Source organism: Physcomitrium patens, chromosome 10 (assembly GCF_059467195.1).
Source record: "Physcomitrium patens ecotype Gransden chromosome 10, ASM5946719v1, whole genome shotgun sequence".
In the NCBI taxonomy this organism is placed as follows: domain Eukaryota; kingdom Viridiplantae; phylum Streptophyta; class Bryopsida; order Funariales; family Funariaceae; genus Physcomitrium; species Physcomitrium patens.
In genome coordinates this window covers 3,441,935-3,459,953 of record NC_143419.1, presented here as the reverse complement: position 1 = coordinate 3,459,953, position 18,019 = coordinate 3,441,935, and the positions used below count along the sequence as shown (strand labels likewise).

General features: G+C 31.1%; 1 protein-coding gene and 1 long non-coding RNA gene across 2 annotated transcripts; both read left to right on the top strand.

Annotated features, from left to right (window-relative positions):
* Window positions 1-12,866: 12,866 nt before the first annotated feature.
* Window positions 12,867-15,228, top strand: LOC112288001 (uncharacterized). The gene is made up of 2 exons (XM_024531728.3): window positions 12,867-14,341; window positions 14,718-15,228. The coding sequence occupies exons 1-2, from the start codon at window positions 13,700-13,702 to the stop codon at window positions 15,003-15,005; spliced, it is 930 nt and encodes a 309-aa protein (XP_024387496.1). The 5' UTR covers window positions 12,867-13,699; the 3' UTR covers window positions 15,006-15,228.
* A 143-nt stretch (window positions 15,229-15,371) lies between these two features.
* On the top strand, window positions 15,372-16,339 carry LOC149988206 (uncharacterized). The gene is made up of 2 exons (XR_016504984.1): window positions 15,372-15,928; window positions 16,175-16,339. It is a non-coding gene; the product is annotated as an uncharacterized LOC149988206 (long non-coding RNA).
* Window positions 16,340-18,019: the final 1,680 nt, after the last annotated feature.

The following is an 18,019-nucleotide window of genomic DNA, read 5'->3' as shown; positions in this document are numbered from 1 at the left end:
AAAACCGGAACTGTTGGAAGTGTTTCATTCCTTCTTTTTCTTTTTCTTTTTTCTTTTATTTAATATTAACATTTCCAAGGAGTGTGAACCAGATAGTTATGTGGAAGAGGAAGGAGATGAGGAGATAGTTTTGTCCAGAGGCAGCACCACCACCAATGGTCATGGAGATCCATCTCCTGGTCCAGCCCGGCCTGCTGATTCCCTCTTAGCCCAGCCCAGCATTGCCCAAAATTATGGGTGGTAGTGAACGCCAGCCTTGCCCTGGAATGGATGAGGGGTTTGCTTTGGATGAATTTAATGGATGTGAATCTATTTTCATCTACTGAACATGGAGGGAGATGGGGGTATTAGGCTGGTGGAGGTTAACCCTAATTTGGAGCTTAGGGAATGGGGGGGGGAGTGTCCCAAGTGGCAATGGGGCAATGGTTCTGTAACTCTCAGACACTGTGGCATCTGTTGACCTATTCATTCCCCTCCATCAACTTCCCCCCCCCCCCCTCATGCTTCAACTTATTTGACTTGACCAAGTTGGCCACTTCATTATTCTGACATGAGCAATCAAATTACCACTAATATATGGTCTTGTACATTGTTGAAAAATATGCAATTTATTTTGTTTTCTTTGCCAATTGTGTATACATAAAGATAAATAAATAGTCATGCATTCAACCGATCCACACAATCTTTTTGTATATAGTTCAAGATTGTGTTGCAACAATTACCATTGATACACAATCAACTATACAAATGAGGAAGTGGGTTGTGTTGAACGGAAAGATGGGTGCACTTTATTTTAGAGCTATAATAGAATTTCTCCTATTTCAATTGATGAAAGGGGTTCTATTTTAGATAAAGACAGGATGTTCAAGGCATGAATTTTAAATAAAATATGAACTTGGGGACATTATCTTTTTGTACAAATCACATGTGGTTATGACTCTGTATGCATCATTACAATTTTCTATAACTACAACCTTGTAGTTAAATTTAGGTGATACATTTCTGTACATGGGTTTCACTAAAAATATCAGCAATTTAATGCAATCATTTTACACATCAATTTCATACCAAACAATAAAGTGATAACACAGATATCATTACAAAAGTTTTTGTTTAATGATGCTAATAATGACAATCTCAGCAATGATCAATTTCATTTACATAAACATTGTTTAAAAAAAAAGGAAATAAATATCATATTGATTTTTTAATTAACTCTACATGCTGAAATTGACTCCTATTTACATGTTTATTTCCAGAGTTTTAAACAAAAAATAATGTTGATTGTTCATCAGAATCAAAGTCAGGTATTTCAATAAAAAAAAACCTAACACACAAAAGAATCATGACTTCCATATAACCATCAAATTAACTCTATAAGATAATTTATATTATTGCATTAAATGTTTGCAACTATCTGTAATAAGATTACAATAAATAACAACATTAGTAATCTGTTGGTGAATTTTAAATATTGCATGCAATATGATGTGTTGTAGGAAGATGAGGATGTCAATTTAGAGAATTGTCGATGGTCCATCCCCAACTGATATTGTTTCATTCAAACATGTTTTTTTGTTTGTTTTGTTTTGTTTTGTTTTTTTTTTTTTTTTTTTGCTTTCTCAAAGATAGGAGTGGTTGAAAGGAAGAAAGTGAATATTTTGTTAAAAAGAAGACCACGAGCTGATTCAAAAAATAAATAAAAAATAAAAAATAAAAAACATAACATAACATAACATATCAAAACAATATACATTACTGCCAAACATATAATGAAAACTTATTTTTCAATTTTTTATATTTTGGGTCAATATCAGGGTTAAATATTGGGTTGCAAACCACATCCTAAGCATTGAAGCAAGCTTTTTAGTCAATTGAAGTTGTGTGGAGGTCATGTGGGGTGTAGTGATATCAATTGCAAATGTAATGTTAACAATCATCTTAATTTAATACTGTTTTATATAAAAATATTCAACACTGCTCTATTTTGATTTGGTTTGAAAAAAATACTCAAATAAATAAGAACTATATTTCAGAATTTGAACTTTCAAACAAATTCATAATTTAATTAATAATGCAGTTAACAATAAAAATTTAATAATGATATGTTTTGTTCCCTATTATATGCATAGTAAGTTTCAAAGTGGTAAAAAATAAAGTATAGAAACAACATTTGTAGATTCAAATTAACCGTTTTTAGATTGTCAAAATATAAAGTAAGATGAAAATTTAAAACACTAATTGTGTACACAGTGTGCAAAATGGAATGCATTGACTATGTTCTGATGTTTATTTTAAAATTATACTCACAAGTTAACATTCATCTGTTAATGGAAGCTTTTAACATAAACTTCGTCCTGGAATAAAATTGTTGAGAATCTATTAAGCATCAAATTTAAAACTTTCAAGTGTTATTAGCAATGGGATCCTTGCTTGGCTCCCAGAGTAATTGACACATCAGTACTTACAATATAATAATGGATAATAATGCAAACAATTTCAACAAGAATCACATAAGATATCTATATATTGCTACACAGAAAGTAGCTGGAAAATTTAAGCAAGAGAGTGAATATTATAATTTTGTAAAAGTTTTCACAAAGGATTAAGTTGCACCGGACAAGAATGACTTTTTACAAGGTATTATTGAAGTTGTTGCTGAAAAGTTGTCAGAAAAAGCTCATGGGAAGGTTGTGGTAATCCTATAAACAATTTATTTGTTAGTTTATGGAGTACTTGCTTCTTCTTCATCTGCTTTATTCTTTTATTTTCAGGGACAGATAAATTTGATTTTTTTAAAAAAAAAACTTCAATCTACAAGTCATTTGATTAATTTTAATATTTTATACATAGTCACCTAATTTTTGTTTTTTAAGAACGTACATTGGTTTTAGAGATAACCGTCAATACCAATTAAATCCTAACCAACAAACTCCAAGTCTAAAATTCTCTGGTTAAGAATATGTTTTATTGTTATTCATTTTGTAGTTTATGATTTTATAAAAATCTAAAAACTTCAATTATTTTACTACTAATTTCTCAACATACCTTTAGTTGCGTATACAAAAAAATTAATCTTATTCAAATTATAATTTGCTTCCGTATTTGCATAATAATAACAACATTCTTCATTAACCGAATCTCTTGCCTGCTTGAAGTAATTGGTGCCCGACCAGTTATAAACAATCCAAAGTGAAACATACATTTATAGTTGATAAAAATAAGTATTTATAAATTTAATGATGACTGCAAAAACCAAGTATTATTAGCTTTTAAGTGCGTGGTGTAATTTATAATTTTTATAGCCATGTCAGTAAATACATTAACGAACACTAATATACACACATATATATAGTAAACACTTCAGACTTGATTAGTACAAGAGAGAACAGTGTGGGAACTCGTTTGTTCCCAAACTGTTCCAACCCCGGGAACAAACAGCAGCAGATATTTCAGAACGGGTATGCGAAAAAGTGCACGGGTCTGCCTTCTAATCTGACCCATTCAACCCAGTCCCATCTCCTCTAGTGCCGACCCAGGTTCTCTTTGCCGCCCCTAACCAATTTGCACCTGCCACGCGTCACAATATAATTGGCCAGGTCGAGTACCCATCATGTTCTGTCCACGTTTGCATGCAAAGTGCCTGTAGTGCTGAGCTGGCACCACATGAATATAATCGTGTGTGAACGTACAATATTCACTATTAGTAACTTTGTAAAGTAAATCAATAACTAACTAATTAAAAGAGATTAAGGATTCTTAATCATCAAACTGTGTGTTTCCCTATTTGTAATAGTGAGGTATATTTGGGTGCTTGACATTAGTTTTCAAGCAAGTTTTCTCCTGTGTTTTACTTGTCCTTCCAGAGATTTTAACAAATTATTTCGATATCATTGTATTGTATCTTTTGTTATAACTAAATATCCTTGAACATGTATCTTATTACAAAAGCATTCTTTTATTTTTATTTTTATTTTTATCATAGAAGTAATTGTCTTTACATGGTTCTTTTTATTCTTTGAGTTGTATTATTGCACTGCGCATGACTACAGAAGCTTGCCTTTTTTTCCATGTGCCAAAAAGGAACACCATTCTTAATGTGATCTTTGAAGTAAATTTTACCCATGCACTGTGAAAATTTTAAAACTTGTAAACTATGTATAAAACCACAGTATGAATGTTGTTGTTTAAAGAAATTTGAAAAAAAACATGGATTAGAGGACACAACTTAACTATTAGGAATGTAGAAACAAACATAGCATGGACTGACTTTTCATTATGTAAGGTAACCCTCTACAACTTGGATATTCAGCCCTAATATAAGATTCTCTATGTGTACCAAGTTTCTGAACTTATCAGCAAAGGGATTAACTTCCCTGCATTCCATATGTATATGTATATATATATATATATATATACTATAATGTAGTAATATTTTTTTGTTCATATCAGTTGGCATTATTTTTTCAAAATTAAATTTTTAGTATTAAAAAATATATATATATATATATATATATACAAACATATACAAAACAAAACAATCATAACAATATGCAAGTGATCATTGTTTTTGTAAGCCAAATGAAAAATCATAATAGATAACATTCGGAGTGACAATTTATGTATAATGAAAATTACTGTATAGCATCTTAAATCACGTATATATATTTATATACACAAGTGTTATTTTTCTTTGGAGGTAATATGTCAAAGAAAAATATTATATAATAATATATGATATAATGCACCACAACACACACTCTGTAACCAAGGATTACACAAAGACACTCCATTAATAATACAAAAAGTAAATTAAAATAGAAAAGTGTAAGAGAAGAATAAGTATTGAGAACAAGGGATAATACCACTTAAATTAGTACAGAAATGAAAACATAACTTGTATAAATGTAGAGATGCAGCAGAAATAATACTTAAAGTGCATTAAATACTTTTTTTTTTTTTTTTTTTTTTTTTTCTAATTTCTCTTGTGAGAACTAGAATCGTACAAAAATTTCAACTAATACTAATTTGCATAATATAGTAATTGGTTTTTTGAGAAGCAGAGTAAAAACTGTGAGGTAATAAAATAAATTGTTATTATCATCAGTTTTTAGTTTTTTAAAAAAATAGTTTTTTTTTTTTCTCTAGCACTTAATAAACACAAAGGGTGCTTGTTTGCTTTTTGATTCCCACGAATGTTGTTGTTATTATTACCAAAGTTAAAAAAATAAAAGAATACATGGCAATAGTGAAACACATTTGTGCCCATGTGACTTTTAAAATCTATTTATTTTTATTATTGGTAAACCACCACACACCTTTGAATTCACATTATATGAAGCATGTATAACAAGATATGTAAAGAATTCACATTTTATGTGTAATTATATCAATTATGACATATGTCCATTGAGTTTTTTTTTTTATTATTCTATTTCGGTGAATTTCAACATAGCTACATGATTCTAAAAACACACGTAAATGCAAACAAATGCTTTTGAATAATAGTATCTTTCTTTTTATCAATTTCAGCATGATAATAGATATTGGGTGATATTTGGTGCTTACCAGAAATAACTAATCAAGTTCGGACCGCAAATTTCACTTTGTTTATTTATTCATAACACAAAAATGATCAAAATATGGAATAAAATAAAATACAACATTGTTTATGACATAGATAATATGATTTATGGTAATCATAAATGAATTTGGGGGTCTAATTATTTGTAAATTTATTGTTAAAAATTATGAAATTGAGATCTCAATATACTATATCTCAAAGGTAAACATGTTCAGAAAAGTAGAAAGTAAGGTATAAAATTTTAAAGTTACCTCAAACATATCTCTGAATATGTCTTGATTACGAATGAAGTGGTCCCCGATAGCGGCTACGGAAACCATCCATCTACTACGTTTCATCCACTGCCCATCAGTTGAGACGAAAGCTGACGTTCCGTCGGAAGTTGGGGGCTCCAGAAGTTCCATCTCTCGATAATGGCCACACGCAGTGGACGAAGGACGAACAGAAAATAATCCGTCGGCACATCCAGGTTTGAATAACGGCCGACGACGCCCAAGCCCCGCCTGCAGAGTTCTCGCGAAGGATTTGAGTGTTTCACTGTGTCCGGGAAGGGAATGGAGCTCAAGCTAATCGGTAGCTCATACGGCAAGTGGCTAAGTGCAGTCTTTAGATTCTCTTGGACCCCCTACGGTCTTCATGAATCTCTGGGGACGAATTTGAATCGTTTCTTGGTTGCAACTTGCGGGGAGGTGTTATTGAATGGAATGTCGAAATTTGGAGGTTAGGAGTGTGGTTAGTGGCGCCATCGCACTCAAGGGCTCGTGAGTATATGCTGCTCTAATTCGGGAATAAGAACAAATTACAGCAGGCTTTAAGGAGGCATAAAATCTGTGCACGAGTGATAAAGAATTGCCGGTGGAGAATCTTTGCGCCATGATCGCACATGAATCAGCTGAAATCCTTTACTCAACTCAACTTGGTGATTAGCGTGTTTGTTATGTGGAGAGACAGAGGAGTTGAGAACTGTATTATTTTAGAAGTGTCTTATCGTCCGTTTTTTTTTATTCATTTATTTATTTCTCAAGGGAGAGTAAATTAGTTAGTGGAGTTCGGGCGTGTGCGCGGTGGACCCCCATGCAAGGCGTGCTCGTGGTAAATGCTGGAAACTGTGCGTCTTTCACGTGGTGCCAAAAATGCTAATGCTCAGTGATGTATGAACCCTGAAGCTTTGATTTGAAAGAAAGAGACTGACGCTTCCTTGCGTGCACTGCACGGTGAAACTGCTTCTACTTTCACTCGTTTTGCTGCTCATATCCTATTGAGTTGATAGATGCATTCTTCCGTATGGCTCCATGACAGTGAATCACTGGAGCTTCTCTTTGTGCTCTTCTAGGTATTTGTTTGCTCCATTGTTCAGACTACTCCAACGTTGAGATGGACATTGCAGATGCTTCAATGGTTGCCTTCAGAACTTCCTGAGACGTGAAATCAATCAGAGAAGTGGTGAACTTTTCCGGCATTTGACTTATTGTTCAACTGTTATTGGATGCATAGAAGTTGCCCAAATTGCATTAAGGAATCTGCTGCAAATAAGACATTCATTCTGTAGTGCTTAAACTTCGAACCATTTCTATTTTACCGTGTTTCACTTCTTCAATGTTTTCAAACCTCGATGCATGTCTTAAACTAATAAAAACATAGAAAAAAATCATTATATATATTCATAGATATAGCAACCTTTAATACTCCATAGACAGAAAGATGTATCCACTCTAAGGAATTATTAGTGCACGAATGGTATATCTTATATCAGTTTTAATTTTTGAGCATAGATACACATAAATAAGAACTAGTAATATTATTATACTGGTTCATTGATGCAATGTTTTTGTAAGATTGCTTGGGATATGTGCGATAAATGGAATTTGATGACATCATGGCAATGGTTAAACAAAGACACAGTGATATAGTAAAGTGAGGTTTCATTAAATGTTGCAATAAAAGTTAAGTGATGAATCTGATAGTTTACATAACAAATCTCAAAACTAATGTCAAAACAAATCTCAAAACTAATGTCAAAACAAATCTCAAAAATAGGTTCAGCGTAGTACGTGCTTTATTTTTTCGTTTTAATCCGATTTTTTGATAAGTAAAAAACACATTACAATAAATACCAGTTAGTTTGTGTCTAAAATTTTAAAACCCTTGATTTCTATTTTGAATTTTAAATTTCAATGAATATACACTCGAATACTAACTAAAAGTATACATGTATTAAAAGTTGACCATAACATAATCTCTCACTGTTTTATAAAACTTAGAGCTAAATTCTAAAAAAGTATCATAAAACAAAAAAATAAAAATGGAATCAGTTTAAATGTATGTAGATATATATATATATATATATATATATATATAACCAATAAAAAACTAAATTTATATAAAATTAAACCATGCTAGAAATATAAAATTTGAATTAAAAAATAAAAAGAAAAAAATGCCATTACAAATGTTTTGTAAGTTATATCAATAGTGATGATGATATTATACTGTAAAGTAGTTTTTTTGATAGTACACATGATTTACAAGTAAAAACTTACTATATCATCTAATTTCAGATTTAAGATGACTTTTCAAGTACAAACATAATCTTGAAAGCACTCTCCCTTGGAATACAATTGCCATAAGAGCCCAATGATTTAGTTATATTTGTATTACTATAAAAAAATACTAAAGGGTATATATATATATATAGATATATGTAATGAATCTGCAATAAATTAAATATACTTTGTTACTTGCAAAAATGTAACAATATTATATATATATATATATATATATATATATATTATTGTTGTTATATATAATGTGTGTTCAATCTTGATCGACCGTGTTAATAAATGTTATAAGGGAATTTCAAATATCTTATAGATATCAAAGATCTTAAACTTATTCATAAACATGAGTATGTATAAACCTTTTTTAAAAAATAATTGTTCATTGTAAATATATTAAATGATTCTTACTTGCCAAAGATTTTTGTCAGGAAAAATTATATAATAACCATCCTATCTTTCATCAAAGCAAAAATATCTTTCTTACTAAAAAAAATATTTTAAGGAGTTGGGTATTTCTTATTGGATACTATTAGATTGAACTAAAACTATCAAAGATGCATAAAAAGTAAATACCCTGACTTTATTATCAATCATACAAATAAGAATAAAATGAAAATTTATGAGATATAAGATACTCATCTAAAGAGAGAACGTGCACATCAACATGTTCACAAAATCAATGGAAAATTGTTAAATATAATGGTGGATGATTAAGCTCTTAATCTTACACTAAAAATAGTGATATAAATCCTTAAGTTGTGCTTTCTCTATTGGATTAATTTATAAGCAAATTCATTGTAAAGAATTTAAGTCTATGATTTCAAATCTATTTTTTCTTGGAGAAAAAAAAAACAAACAATTGTGTTGAAAGGCATGTATTGTGTATTGTTGAAACTTACATTTTTAAAATGTACAATATATAAATTTCTTTTAGCTCATGTTTAAAACAAAATTTTATAAGATAAAATGAGTTGTTTGTTTGAAAAAAAACACATTGGTGAAAAAGGAAACAAATTTTAACACCTTAAAATGGAGTATTAGAGCTGGTTGACTACATTTATATATACGTTTTTACTTTTTGATTTTTTTATACGTTTAATATTATGGTTTAAGAATGATTAGACAACATGTTATGCAATGGATCTTTATGTTGAATCTAATTTGGAAGCAAAAATAAATGAAGCTTTGATCTTGAATGATAACAATATTCATGATTTTACCATGGTACTTCATGATAAAATTCTAACACAAAATCCATTTGGTAGTTAATGATGTTGTTTGAATTTTTTCAAAATGAACTTATGATAACACAAACATGTTCTGTTCTGTAGTCACGTTTTAAATTGTTTTTGAGACAATATGATATTGTTTTTCAGAATCATTTTTTAAGATCATCAACACAAACTGGAATCCACCTGAAAAGAGCTTTAGAGTAGAAGATCAACTTGAGGTGGAAACAAATATGCATATTAATTTAACTTATTTAATGTTATAAAAAATTTAAAAAATAAGACTCCAAAAGTTAAGAAGTATATCTAATATTGTTGTTTTGGATTTCAATTTCTTTTTATCATATTTATTAAATTTAATTAAAAATCTGCCTCGACCTACTATAGATCTTTTTTCTTTGGAGACTGAGTCTGCAATTGAATCTTGGAATTTCAAAGCGGCACATTTAAAGGAGTTAAAACATTTTAAGATCATTTTTCCAGAAATAGTTCTATTATTCTGTAATTGAATAAAAAAATAAAATATCATGCATGTTTGTAAAAACATCTTTGTGGTGTTGTTACCAAATTTCAGTAACTTTGATAAAGTTCAAAGTTTGAATATTTCATAGAAAAGCTCAATCAATTGTTATATGTATATATATATATATATATATATGTGTGTGTGTGTGTGTGTGTGCTTACATTCTTACTTTTATAACAAATATGATTAAGTAAATTAAAAAGAGAAAGATTTATACATAAAGACATAACAATACAAAAAGGATGTTAAATCTCATAATATCAAAATTCTAAATACATAAATATCTGTTTTTTTTAAACATATAAAAAAAGAAGAAAAAAAAAACTTAAAAAAAATTAAAAATTATAAAAAGAAATTGGTGGCTTTCTTGTTACATGTGATGAGAACAGTTGAAATTAAAAATCTCTATGCAAAAGATTTGTTTTTTTGTTTTTGTTTTTGTTTTGTTTTTTGTTTTTTGTTTTTTTTTCAAGTTAGCAATTTAATTCATAAAAGATACAACATGCCATTCAGTGGATTAAGTTTTTAACTATTACTTAAACACAATATGAATCAAACTTACAAAGTTATAACCAACGTTGGTCTTAAAAAAAAAAAAAAAAAAAAAAAAAGAGAGTAACGATGGTTATTTTGGGACTGCTTTGTGATGATTTGAATTTGTATTTGAATTATTTATTTGTCTTTGAATTTGACCTACTTAAATTTTTCAAAGATTCATACGATTTCAATCTATTTAATTACCCTTGATTGAATTGAGATGTAATGTATAAATAAATAAATAAATAAAACAACAACAACAACAACATTCTTTGATTGAAATTGGTGCAAGACTAATTCTGAAGCAAGCTAAGAACATGATTGAGAAAAAACTGCTTTTCTATTTGAAATGTATTAAAGGAAAAAAAAAAAAAAAAAAAAAAAAAACGTTAAAAATTGCTGCAAAATTAGATGGAGTAATACATTTCCTTGATATTGTTTTCTTTCATTGGGGTAATTTAAGTATTACAATTATGTTTGTGTTGCTAGTGTTAGTGGTGCTATTATCAATGAAAGAACCATAAAAATACATAGTCAAAGACTGTTAAACATATATGTATATATATATATATATATATATAAACATATTGGTTCTTTCTGAAGTTGTTAAACAAATATGCTTTGATCTGTTGTGGTTGATTTTTATTATTAATAATAAAAAAAATTATAAATCAATTTTGTCACAGAAGATTATTTGATATAATCCATAGGAGAAGATTAATATCTCAGAAGAGAAAGCTTAGAGACTTACAATGATCAGATGAGTGAATTCTATTCATGGTGCAGAATATGAGGAGCTGCCGGGCATTTTGAAATTTGATGTTAATAAGTGCAATAGGGAGTTCAAACATGACACTTTTGCAAAACCAAATAACTCAAATTCACCACCTGATACTTCTAGAATCACTTGAAATATCAAATCCAAAATATCGCAGTTCAAACTTTATTACTTCCTAATATTAGCCCCTAATTCAAACTGTATAATCCCTATGGTATGGAGTCAAATAGGGAAGAGAGCTGAGGCGAGCGACACACTTATTGATATTTGACTTGCAAAGTCACCCACCTCGCAAGGAAGATGATTTGGTGAAGGATCAAGTGATATTTTGAAATATCATGGAATACTTTGAGATCTCATTACGGATGAATTTGAATTTGAAATTGACAACAACAGTAATTTCACACTACATAATTATCCTATTTGATATCAATGTATATATTTTTATATATATGTATATATATAGACACACACATACAAACATATATGTACTAATTGAAGGGAGAATTCTGAAGTATCCTTGCAAGAACATTGTGTGGATTACTTTTTTTTTGTTCTATAAATTTATGGAGTTATTTAAGAGCAATGAGTGAAATAAAATTGGGAAAAAATAATAAAAAATAAAATAGCTAGATATTGAAAAAGAAAAGAAAAAACTTATAGAAATGATACTAAATAATGTATTTTTTATAAATATCTATTTAAAACTTATTTGAACTTTTAACAACAAGAAAAATGAAACATACTTTAACTTGGTTGATAACATGAACAAGAATTTTTTAAAGGATTGTAATTATTGATGATGTTTGTCTTTTTGTAAAACTTACATTCTATTTGTAGGATTTATATATATATATATATATATATATATATATATATAATTAACGAGCATATTTTTTCCAATGGTAAGGTTACTGCAAAAGGAAAAAAAGAGTGAATTAGAATGTACAGAGATTACAAAAAGTGAATGTATTTGTTAGTAGTCTATTTAAAGGTTTAATCTAAATTTGGTAGTAATTTCACTTCAACTTTAATTTTTAATATGAAAAATTACAAAGGTGGAAAATTTAAGTGTTTCTTAAATAGGTGATAATAATATAAAATATAGTAAGAAATCAAAGAAAACACTAAAAGAAGAAGAAGCATAGAACATGTTCTTTTTAAAATGATATTGGCCTTGTATTTTGATTTTGCTTCATTTAATATTATTAGTATCATCATCATCATCATATATCTTTTTTCTCGTGCAAAAATTTATATTTCTCCATCTTAATTTCAAGGCCATGTAGACGACTTCTTTGAAAAACATAGAAAAGTTTAGTAACACAAACTTAATTTTTTAAAAAAGAAAACAAGCAAAAAAAAGAAAAGAATCTTGTAATTTTGAAATTGCAAGTCCATTAGTCATCGTATTATAAATAAAAAAAATGCAACAGTATTAATTTTTCGATTCTATTAATTAATTACATGAACCTAGAACTTCCACAGAGTTCTCTTATTTAGCATCAGCTTAATTGGTATGACTAGTAGTGTTATCAACCCATTCACTTGACGATTTTCCCGCCACAGAACGCGCGGGTCCGGAGGTCCAGGTGGGCAATTTCCCGCCCCCGCGGATCTCACGTCCGTCTCCCGCTCCCGCGCTTTTTTGTTTTGTTTTGTTTTGTTTTCTCTTCGTGTTTCTGGTTCTGGAAGGGGCGATATGTTGCTCCTTTTGCACCTTCAGTCAATCGAACCCTTCGAGTCTCCTCCTCTTCCTCGTCTCGTTCCTTCGCACCGATGCATTTCCTCTTAGGAGTACCGACTTCGTTTGCCTACAGTGACGAGATTTTGTTTCCTTTCTTTTTGACTTTTAGGGCTTGTGAGCGTATGAAACACCCACAATCCTCCTCATCAATTGATGGTTTGCAACTCTCGGTGGCTCTGGGTTCATCGCATTGTTGAGTTTATGTGGCGCGGCTTTCTGGGTCCTATTTTCTAGAGCTTTTTGGGCGAATTAGGGTGATTTTGTTTTTTTTTGTGGGGTGGGGTTGTTCAGTCTTTGTGCTTGCAGGATTTCTGTTGCTAATCATGGAAATACGAGAGGGGTTGGTGTATTTCTTTCTCAAGGTTGGGGTCGGAAGATGACGTTGTAAACGGTTGATTATTGTTGTTGTTGCTGTCTTGTTGGGAGTTGGGGTGTTAGCTATTTGCGTTTTTGGGGGGTTTAGGGTTTAGGGTTTCGGGTTTCTGTTACTCATGTTTCCCGTGTCCCAGAATATTGTTCGTCAAAGTGAAGTCGGGAGCAGTGTAAGGAAGTAGAATTGGTCCAAGTGTGATGTACTGTTCATTCGATTAGCTCATGGTCTTGTTGCTCTACCGTGATTTCATGGTTATCGTGTTAGAACTCTTCAAGCTCTGTACATGTATGCGGAAAGATCGTCTCTGTGGAAGAATTCAGCTGAGTGATCCGGCGCAGAGTGGAGGGCCTCCGAAGGGCTAGCCTCGAATATGGGCGACGAGGTTAAGAATTATGAGCCTTACAAACACAAGCTTACACTGACAGGACACATCAAACCCGTATCCAGTGTCAAGTTTTCTCCTGACGGAAAGTGGGTGGGGAGTTCTTCGGCTGACAGGACTGTTCGTATTTGGAATGCGACGGATGGAAAATGCGAGCGTTCTCTCGAAGGGCACAGCAAAGGCATATCTGATCTTGCTTGGAGTTCTGATTCGCACTATGTATGTACTGCCTCAGATGACAAAACCCTAAAACTCTGGGACGTGCATACCGGAGAATATGTGAAAACGCTTAAGGGTCACACAAATTATGTATTCTGTGTGAACTTCAATCCTCAAAGCAACGTGATTGCTTCAGGATCATTTGACGAGACTGTGCGCTTATGGGATGTGAAAACTGGAAAATGCTTGAGAACCTTGCCCGCGCACTCAGATCCCGTTACGGCGGTTCACTTCAACAGGGACGGTTCTTTGATTGTATCTAGCAGCTACGATGGCTTGTGCAGAATTTGGGACAGTGCTACCGGGCATTGTTTGAAGACTCTCATTGACGACGAAAATCCACCCGTCTCATTCGTGAAATTTTCACCCAATGGAAAGTTCATTCTGGCTGGCACACTCGACGATAATCTGGTGCGCTCTCTTGCCTTGCTTCTCCCTAGTTGCCTTTGACAAATCACAGCGCAGCTGCAGTGATATGTGGATGTTCGAGTGAAAATTCACTTCTATAAACCTTCTTCCATTCCTACTCTTGTGCTCTTTACAAAATAGACGTGGTTATAAAATAAATTTGCTCGGTCATTGCAATCCAAATAGAGGAAAGGAAATGCGGACACAAGTTCGATATATGGACTTAATTGAGTATTCCTGTCAATTGTGAGGTCTATTCCTGCACAAGTGATTAGCCGAAGAGTGGACAGAGGAGGCGCTTCTTTCGTCAATACTACCCCTCTGGCGGTTTATTCCTTTCTGTTACTTGAGATTCACATTTGTATTCGGGGATGTGCAGAGATTATGGGATTACAACACCGGCAAGTTTGTGAAAACTTACACGGGACACAAAAACAAGCAGTTCTGCATATTTGCGACATTCTCCGTTACAAACGGGAAGTATATCGTAAGTGGCTCTGAGGACAATTGTGTCTATCTCTGGGACCTCCAAACACGGAATATCACCCAGAAACTGGAAGGCCATGCAGAGGCTGTGCTTACCGTCTCCTGTCACCCAGTGGAGAACAAGATTGCGTCAGGTTCGCTAGACAGAACGGTCAGAATATGGGTGCAAGACGATAAGTGAGATGTACATTTCCTTGTATCATATTCATCTCTAGGCTAAAGCGCGTCTAGTTATCTCCATGCGAGTAAGATCAAAGATAAGTTGTACAGGAGGCAATGAGTCAACGAGGCATTGGTCTGTGGGCAATGTCCTTTGTACGATTCAACCTGCGAGATTCAATGTTAATGTGTATTCAGTTGGTGCGCTTCCCAACTTGGAATAGAAGTCTGCCTTTTTCCAAAAACTTCGTGCTCGAATGCTCCAGGTCGTATTTGCAGCTGTGTCGCAGGAACAGGCGAACAGTATTATCTGCCATTCAGTTGTAACTAGCGTTCTAACCGTCTCACCGGTTTATGTTTGTGGCGTCGGCATAATCAGGATGTAAATTGCAGATGATTATTCAATCTTCTGCCTTTCGATTAATTTTTTTGGTGAAAATGTCAGTTGACTTTCTAACCAAAGTAGATGTAGATCAAAGTCCAAAATGCATTGTGAACACTTCTTCAACGCATACCGATACCATAGGCTGATCCGTTTCTTCATAGTCTCAACTGCATAAATTTGGGTACTGATTATCTCAATGTCAAATTTCTATATTCCTAGCTATGCACTCAACATGTGTGAGAGATCTCGTTAGGTCAAGTCGAATTAGTCTTCAGTAATGATCTCTAAATGTGCAAGTATTTTTTCATGTCGTGAAATGGTGAGCACCGGAACAATTCAAGTAAAGAACCGACTCTGTATTGTTGATTAGCATCAGATGTGTGAGGCTAAATGCTCAGCTCACAATGTTCCGTGGAGCATACATCGAAACCACCTCTACATCGTGACAAGCATGATGTGCCCCTTGGAAGCTCTTTGGACCAAGCCTGTACGCACCAAGCGGAGTGGGAGTTTCTGTGGAACGTACCTCTTCAATTTATTGCCCTTCTTGCAGTTGGAAGGTCTCATTCTTTTCCCTTAATCGACAATATCTTCACCAACTCTTTTCCTGTTTCTGAGCTCTGAAGTGACATGGTCTTTTTTGGTTGTCCTAAGAGTAAAATGTGTACATAGATGCAATTTCAATTTACTGAATACTTGTGGAGCAGTATTTACGTAAAATCGTTTGTACATTCCGTTTACATCTTTTGTCTTCATCATGGTACTGCCATTGCTTCTCTAGCTCAAACATGCGCTGTGACTTGCAGTTTTGAAACTGGTTTTAAATGCAAAAAAAAATCTTTAACTGCACGAGGTGTGATCTTGTTCAAGCCCAAAATATGTGAAACTTCTGGAACATTGTAAAAGTTTCATGAACATGAATTATGTATAATCAATATGAGTTGTTAGAAATGAAGTAAGTGAAATACTAACGGATTTGGTAATGACTTGACAATTAAGACATATGGGTTGACATTGAAAGTTTAAATTATATATATATAGAGGATATTGCTAATGCCATCACAATTTTTTGAAACTTATATATATATATATATATATATATATAGGGTGTTGCTAACGTCATCATAGATTATGCTATTGCTACTATAATTTGCCATCCACCACGTCATCACAATTTTGCTATTGTTGTTGCAACTCATTGCCAAATTGACATATTTTTTTGTTTCGTTTTGTTTTTTTACATAAAAAAGTCTATTAACATTTCTACTATATATATATATATATTAAAAATACTTATAAAGTAAATTTTATTTTGATAAAAAATATTTAAAAAGTTAAAAAAATAGATTGTAATAGTACTACAAAAATGTGTGGTAGATGAAAGGTTGTGGGAATATCAAAAATTGTAGTGGCATTAACAACACCTTACATACATATGTATAGATAGAAGTTGTTGGTTTGTTATAAACTTACATATTATATAAAGGTATTGAGGTAGTTCAATCTTAAGGTTATTGAATTAAAAATAATAATTGCACTTATAAAGATATAGAAATTAATACCATATTATAATATAATTTTTTGATAAAATTTACAATCTTAAAATATGCATCTTGAAAATATCTTAAATTTTCTTCTCAATTTTTTTGAATTAGTATGTATTTTTTATATATAATTTATAACCTTTTTACAATTATTTTTTGGCAATGCATAATCCCAAATTAATTAAAATAATCTTATATTTTGGTAAATCATATTAATTTTTTAAAAAAATTAGGGAGATACTCTTTATTATTCATTCAAATATTTTATGATTTTAGTTTTTATATCACTGCTAATGAATCCAATGTAGTTTAAAGCCTAACATATTAAACATCTTATTAAGTACTCTCTATAATTCTATTAAAATTTAGAATTTAAAGTGTTATAATTTATATCATTTTTATGTTGAAATTTAAATTTAATTAGAAAGCTTTAAAATATTCAAACTAACTTAAAACCATACAAGTTTTTATGTATACATGTGGAGATTAAAGTTATATATATTTTTTCTAATACAATATTTATTGTTTAAACATAGAAACAAGATGGACAGATAATTTCTAAATTTTCTGAGAATGAATTTTTAAATACAAAAATATATATGATAGAAATAAGTTATTTACTTAAGTTTTGAAAAAAATATAATATAATATATTATTTTAAATAATAAATTAGCCAATGTATTTTGCAAGAAATATTTTAACATAATCTAATTGTTTTAAGTTATTTAAAATATATTTCTAATATAAAAATGTATATTTCTAATATATATACTCTTTCATACATACTAAATGAATAAATGGGGCACAATACTTTAAATACCCCCTCCTTGGTTATTTTGATACCTCAAAGTTGCTCATTGGTTGTTTGAGAATGGATCACATGAATGAGTAGAGGATAAGAGGATTAGTGGTAACAAAACATTTCATTGAGGTCATTGATTTGATCAAGGGATGTACTAAAATAGTCAAGAAGAGTACTAAAATATTAATTTCCAATAAATAATATCTAATTAATGATTGTCTTCAATGCTTCATTTTTTAAAAAACTGATTTTATTTAAAATTTCTTCAAAAATCATTTACTATCATTTTTTACAAAAAATAATGT